Here is a 7,463-nt window from a genome sequence, read left to right as displayed (position 1 = left end):
TATTCTAACATTTCTGCTRTAATGTGAAACATACAAGGATGTAAAAGTTTATAAAACAGATATAGCACGAACTGCTAAAAGTCAAAAATCACTGGAGTCATCGGGGATGTAAACGATAAGAAGCAAAACAAGAAAACAGCAATGAAATATTTAATTTAAAAGCTATTTTGGGGCCGGGAACATTAGCAGCAGGAACCCTGCTCAGAAGTGCAGACAGCAGCACAACTGGGGGAGAGACTGTAGACGAGGCAGGTTACCTGAGATGCAGATCGATCTGATGCAGGCTGGGGGCACCTTGAAAGACAGACACACACACAAGTTGTTCTTTCTATCTTCGTGGGGACTTTCTATTGACTTCCATTCATTTTCCCTGACCCTGAGCCCTTACCCTCAACTTGGTTCTAAATTGAACCCTGATCAAAAATCTACATCTGTACCCGGTCCCCACGAGGAGCATTGGGTTCACACAAGGCTGTGTTTTTTCTGGAAAATGGTCCCAACAACATAACAAAAGCATGTCCTCACACACACACGCACTCACACAAAGACCCAAGAAAGAAGCACATAATAAAAGGATTATCCGGTATGATCTGGAATAAATGCTCACACCAACATGGCAGCCACAGAGCTTGTAATAGAGAGTCTGAATGAAAGAAAGGAGGAGGATTTGCTTTGCTTTTCATTGAGATGCTGGTTTTATCAGAGGGAAATTCCCGTGGTGGTCATAGACAGTACAACACACAAGAAAACCAGAGGGGCTCAGCTGGAGATCCTGGTAATACCATTACCTCTTCCCATCTTCTGTTCAAGCCAACAAAAAAGGCTGAAGGGCAGCTGGTTCTGGGAACTATTTGTGCTTTTTTAAAAATATTTTGCACATTTTTCTTTGCTCTTCCAGAACACACTGGCTGTTTGAGCCTGGTACAAACAGCAACAGAGCTTTGATTGCAGACGTTGAAACTCCATCATGACGTTAAAAAATTAAAACCCCACTGAGACGATTATTGAAGCTGCTGCTGGATCAATTTTATAACATCGCTGTATTCTGTATCCTCTCGGGGTTTTTCCTCACACAAAAACACAGCATGACCTCATCTCATTCTCCCATCCCTGGAGGTAAAGCCACTGTTCAAATACGTTATGTCGTTGGCAAACACCACACCTTCACCAAACGGAGTGTAAACTCCCGAGCCCACAGACAAACACTGACGAGACAGGCAGGGAGACACCTGAAACCTGTTGTCTGCTTTTATTATGTGTCGATAGTGAAAGGAGGAAGCAGAGATAACACCAACCGTTCAATAAGTGTGGCTGAAAACGAGAAACTATGTTGTTTTTTTGTTCTTCTCAAAAACTATATTTAGATATATTTATATATTTTCATTTCACATATATGTATATATAAAGGTTTGAGAGAATATTTTTATACTTTAGTTTATTTTTATGCTGTGATTAAGTTGAGAGAACAGCAAGTTCTGAGAAATTGTCTCGTTACATGCCTTGCTTTGATACAACACAACACAATCAGACACACAATGTTTCTACATCTGAGATTTCACTATTTTTGATTGAGAAGTGGGTCACCCGGGAGGTGAGGTCATGTTCCCTCCTTCGATGATGTCATTTTCTGGAGGCATGACTTCATTTTGGCGACTCTTGAAATACTGTGTTGTGATGAACGGGGCAAATTGCCAAYGACCTTTATGTTTTATTCTCCGAGGCCACAGGGTTTAGATCTGAAAATAAATATTTATTTGAGAACTTAATCGGTTTTCTGCACTTAACCTTCGAGCTAGCAAAGCTTTTTTTCTGTCCAGCTGGCAAATCTTAATATCCACATATTGTTTGAGGGGTTCTCTTTAAAAAGACATCAAACATGACTTATTAGAATAACCTAAAAATAGGATTCAGACTAAATATGTACAAGTTATCCTGTTTAGGAAGACAAATCAAGGCATATCTCTGGATCAGAATGTAGCTGTAAAAGTCATGAATCTAATAATGTGCTTCGTTCATTTGGAACAAATTTGACCTAATTCTCAGTTTGATGCGTTGGATCAAAAAATATTACTTATCAGGATTGATAAGGAATATTTGATGGCGCTATTGTTTTGGATTCAAATGCTCAACAAGACTGTTTTCATTCACATTTTAAACAGTGATTTTAAAAATGTTTTATTCTGATATTTTACCCTAAAATTACGAACCTAAAAGCTTGGTTTGGCTACATTTTAGCTTTAATCAGGCACATGAACAGGTGAAAACGTATAGAAATTAAGACACACTCAACAGACATCTGCAGGACCCTGGGTGGTGCTGGTTTTTGGCGGACCCCCAGGCAAAAACACACACACACAAAAAGGAAGCAGACAAGAGTTTGTATTTTGTCATGTTTGTATTTTTGTCTTATTTTCACAAAACATGTACAGGGGAAGGAAAAGCCTTTCAATAGAACCTGAGGTATTTTTGCATCAAGCAGCCTATCCTAAATCCTAGATATCAGGATTTCATTTAAAAAAAACTCATCTAACTTCATCAGTGTTCTTAGATGGTTGTTATTTACATAATAATAATAATAATAATAATAATAATAATAATAATAATACAATAACAATTTAGCAAATGGGACAGCCTGCATCATCCTTGTTACATAGCATAAATGTTAATCACAATGTTTCTTCAAAATATCAGGAGGAAGGTGAGAAAAGGGGAGGTTTGCGTGAACCCCAGGGACACACGGGGCTTGATCTAAACTTGTAGCTGTAGCAGCATAAGGTCAAAGGTCAGAGATCAGAGATTAAAGCTAATCAAGGGTCAAAGAAAAGGAAACATGAATTACATCATAAATAAATAACCGTCTCACACCAGGAGAGCAAAGTTTCTTTTTATTTCCCACCACAGAAGTTGAAGATCCTGATTTTTTTGTCCTTTTCTGTCCGTGGTGTTCTGCTGTTTTGATCAAAGCTTTGGAGATTTGTGAAAGAAGAGCAAAAACAGACAGAGAGCGCGCACGAGAGGCTTTATGAACATGCACTTTGCTGATGTACCAGCAGCTGTGTACCCTGTGTTGGGCTTGGCTCACTGTAAGATCCCCTGAGAATGAAACAAAAGGGTGGATTTGGGCCTGTTTTTGATGTGTGAGTGTAAGCATAAGGGCGTACAATTTAATAGAAGTATGTGTCGTCTTGCTTCGGGTTCGTTGGAACATCCTGTCATCAGAACTGACCAACCGGCGCTGGCTTGGAGGAGACACTCGGCACACGTTTTCTTATCCTAAACTTGTGAATCAATGTGTCTGTTTGCATAAAGTTGTTGCCATGCAAGCCCTCGTGTTTAACTGAAAGGGTGACCAGAGTGTGTATGGCTATCTGCCTTTTCTGTGCACAAAAAACTAAAAATAAAAACAGTCATTTTAGTCTATATTTGAGCCCTCAATGAGGGAAAAAATAATAAATTTTATGTTGTTTTTTTTTAGCAAAACAGAGACAAAGAAAATCCCATTGACTGGGTGTGAAGAGTAACTGATGGCCAGAAAGCAAAAAAGTGGATCTCAAAGTCAAACATCACTCTCTCTAAAGAAGAAACAGCACATATTGCTTGCTTGAATTTGTTAAAAGTGTGTATTTGTATGAGTGTGTGTTCATAAATACCATACAGCAAATAATAATAATAATAATAATAAGTCAACAAAAGAAAAAAAATGAATCCACAAAACTTTATATTATTTCTCATTACCAGAATGAAGCAATACAATAAATTAAAACTATAACTGAACAGAAGTTCATTAAAATTGCTATATATATTCATTTAGTATATATAGTATTTGTCTGTCTGGAGTCGGCCTCTCAGGTGCATGCTCACTGGTGACCATGGGTGGTGGCTGGGTTTGACGGAAGGGAGAATCCCCAAACTTCAGTCCCGTCATGCTGTTAACACTTGGAACAGTCAGAAAAAAACTCTGTGCTTTTTTTAAAGGGGCGGGCAGGTGGTTGTCCATCACGATGAGTCTTTGACTCAGTCTATTTTGTCAACAAAATGCTGAGGATCCTTCATTAATTGAAAGCAGTACCGTTGTTAATAGGGGCTCTCCCCCGCCTTGTGCTGTAATGATGTGTGAAGACTGTACTGTAAAGGAGTCCACCTCTGTCGATGTTATTTTGCAGCATTTGGGGCAGGCTGAGCCACGGGGGGTGGGGGGTGGTGGATGTGGACGTGCATGGTTCTGAGGCTCTCTGACACGGGGGTGAAGCATTGGGAGGGTTAAAATCACAAGCTACACACCCACTGAAGCACACTACATTTAACCACAGGCAAACAGTTTGTCTGAACTCTGTCAAATTTCAGGGGCTTTTATATATTCAGGATGCAAGGATGCAGCATGACATTTGCCTGGGAATATTTCTTTTTTTTAAATCTGTGACAGAGCTCATAAACATTTAAAAGATACAGTACCAGCAGTCATCCCCTTTATCTCCCCCCATCAGAGACTTTACCTCAAATTTCAAAGAGGTGTTCAGAATGGGTATGGTCAACTAAGCAGCACATCTGAGGCTCTGTCGGTCCGGGTGTAAATCCTAGTTTGCTACCTTTTCACATTAACGTYCAGTTTGCYTTAGTCCTTCCCTCAGTTGGAGTCTTAACACTGTGTGAGTGGAACACAAAGAAACTTCTGCTCCGCTTCATAAGTCCTCTGCTTGCACTCCCTTAGAACAGGTCCATGTGTCCACAAGGGGCAGCTCTAAAAAATGCCCATTATCTGTCAGGACACCTCGATGATCTCCATGCTTCCAGAGAAGCTTGACTGCTTTCCAATTTTCCCCAGTTCTTCTCTGGACCTCGTCTCAGAGATGCCCTCCTCGAACTCCATCTGACAGCTGCGCCGCTTGAACTGCTTCTCGGGTGCAGGCGAATTGTTGGTCATTGCCGAGGACGACGTCGGGTCCCAGTGGTCTCGCTGCGTCTGTGGCGCCGTCGACTTCTCCCGCTGGGACTTCTCTCGTAACCTWACGCTTTCGCTGCACCCGAACGCCACGTACGCCGAGCTGCTCCCGAACCTCTGCGACGACTCTTCTCCCCTTCCGTCGCCTCCTCCCAGCTCCATGTCCCGCTCACCCCCTTCCTCTGCCCCAAAATGCCAGGGAGCATCTGTGGTTGGGGTGACTGGAGTGACTGGAGTGGTCGCCTGAACAGTGTCTCTGTGTTTGGTCCACATGGCCTCGGACCCCACAGTGGGCAGGGACGGCAGTGAGAGGAGCAGGGAGCCCTTCAGGTTGTCGTCCAGACTGGGGCTCTTGTGGTCGAGCAGCAAGCTGAGGGACTGGGGAGCTTGATTTGTTTGGGTGTGGACCGGAGAACTTCCACAGCTGTGCTTGTTTTTTCTCCTTAATCTGGAAGAGGAGACGCCGGATCGATGGACTCCTTCACTTCCACYGAGCCCCAGACCTCCTACGCTCCCCCCGCTGCTCGGAGAGGGAAACGGAGAATCGGATGAGCAGGGGCTGTCGAGGACGGGCGACTGAGAGCAGACMCCATTGGTGGTGCCCGTTCCTGGGCTGTCGAGTTTGCACAGCTTGGGGATGTCTTCAGAATGCGTGGGCGCCATGTTGAGGCAGTGCGCATGGCCGTTAGGAGAGTACACCGACTTGATGTCCAGGGAGAAGGAGCGTTTGAGCCTGTTCGTGTCCATGATTCTCTCTGCGGAGAGGTGCAGGCCATTGAAGCCTTGCTGGAGGGAGCTGGGGGACGGGAGYTTGAGTTCTGGCGGGAGGTGCGTCTCAGCCACTTGCGAGTCGAAGCCGCTTTGGTGACCGTGCTTCTCGAAACCTGTGGTGACGCCGTTCACCTCTGAACTTTGCTTCGAGTTGTTTTCAGAGATGTTGTCAGTGGTTAGAGCTTGTAGTAACCGCAGRCCCTTCTCAAACTCCAGCAGCTGACCCAGGAAGTTGAAGTTGGGGGATATGGACGGCCTCCTGTCCTTCACAAACCTGAAAAAAAAAAAGATTTGAAAACAATAAGTCTTACAGAAAAACCTTTAAAAGCTAATGTTGCAATGGTGTGAGCGCTACTGTTGGCAAGAGTTTTTGGAAATTTGTGTCTGAAAAAGCACTTTAGGGGACAGAAGACGACGCTTTGTACAATCTTACACAACACTCCGCAAATACTGTCCTGAGAGGGCAGGATTCTGTTACTGGGCTACAGTCTAGCAAACTCCTTTCACAAAAACAGTTTCTTTCAACATTGAGTCGCCTTCCTAATGGGGCTGAAGGTGGGTGGAGGCAAACGCACCTGTAGGCATCATCTGATGATAAGCCCATTGTCTTCATGATGTATGCGATGGCGATGGTTGCTGAACGTGAGATTCCAGCCAGGCAGTGCACAATGACTCTGCAGTTTGACACCTTAGCTTTGTCTGTTGGGAAGGAAACGGGAAGCATGAATGCATACGTCTAYCCGCAAATGCGTACAATAACGTACWTTTTACAGGTCTTTTTACTAGAAAGGAGTAGAGAGTCAGGCATCCTGCAAACTTGCCCTTTTCAAACCTACACTGTATCTGAAAGTGTCTTAACTGTGACAATGTGCGGATATGTTGTATTAAATATCACAGCATTCGATGACATACTGTATAACTTGAGATGAACCCACTTCCTTGTAAAAGACACCTCCCTTAGCTTCTGTTGTATTATAGGTTGCTGWTATTCAGTCAATCCAAACCCATTTTGGACTTTTTAAAACTAATTTTATGTCTCATACCTATGAATTCATTCGTTTTATCCAGCCAGGGAAGCAGCTTCTCGCAGTAGTTATCATTAACTGGGATGCGCATGAAGTGGCTCTCGCTGATGAAGTCTGGCTTGGGGCAGGTGTTGCTGGCATTTAGCACATAGGTGATGCCATTCTGAGCCATCAGATCCTAAAACAATAAAAAAAGAGGATGTAAGGTTGTGTATTCCTGACAGGTATTGAGTTTTTTTTAATGACGTGACACCAAATCAATCATACCTTGTTCAGAACGTCTTTCTGTGAACCCAGGTAAAGGTGAGGCAGGATACGAGTGGGTCCTACGTTAGCCACCGGCAAACATGGCTGGGACAAGCTCATTGGCAGAGCAGTGGCTGGCTTCCCCTCACACAGGCCGGGAAAACAGGAGGAGAAAGCTGCAAAGCCTCCTGCAGGGGAGAGGCGAGAAGATACACACAAAAAAAGAGAAAGAAAGAAAACCGGTTAGGTGCACTAATGATTTTCCATGGAACAGTCACATAACAGTGGAAACTCTGCAGAGGCTCTCATGAACTCATCACGAGCACTGCACCACCATTAGCGTGGCATGCAGGCACTCGATAGACATTCAGAGGTTGAATCTGGGCTGTGATGTCTGGAAGAAACAGAAGCAAAAAAAAAAAAAAAAGGAGTCTTTGTGCTTCTGTGTGCACATTAGGTTGACTGCTGGGCGGCCAGGAATG

General features: G+C 43.6%; 1 protein-coding gene across 5 annotated transcripts in view; it reads right to left on the bottom strand.

Moving 5' to 3' along the window:
* Positions 1 to 2,376: 2,376 nt before the first annotated feature.
* The window catches only part of dusp8a (dual specificity phosphatase 8a), a 35,446-nt gene continuing 30,359 nt past the window's right edge, over positions 2,377 to 7,463 (bottom strand). For all 5 annotated transcript variants that reach the window (XM_014005585.1, XM_014005590.1, XM_014005588.1 and 2 more), the window contains 4 exons: positions 7,003 to 7,169; positions 6,754 to 6,913; positions 6,286 to 6,409; positions 2,377 to 5,984 (listed from right to left, as the gene is read on the bottom strand). In XM_014005585.1, coding sequence (XP_013861039.1) covers positions 4,760 to 5,984; positions 6,286 to 6,409; positions 6,754 to 6,913; positions 7,003 to 7,169 — 1,676 coding nt within the window. In that variant the 3' untranslated portion in view covers positions 2,377 to 4,759. The remainder of the gene's footprint in view (positions 5,985 to 6,285; positions 6,410 to 6,753; positions 6,914 to 7,002; positions 7,170 to 7,463) is intronic.

This window comes from Austrofundulus limnaeus, unplaced genomic scaffold (assembly GCF_001266775.1).
Source record: "Austrofundulus limnaeus strain Quisiro unplaced genomic scaffold, Austrofundulus_limnaeus-1.0 Scaffold31, whole genome shotgun sequence".
Taxonomy (NCBI): Eukaryota; Metazoa; Chordata; class Actinopteri; order Cyprinodontiformes; family Rivulidae; genus Austrofundulus; species Austrofundulus limnaeus.
The sequence above is the reverse complement of the archived record's forward strand: the minus strand, read 5'-3'. Positions and strand labels throughout refer to the sequence as shown.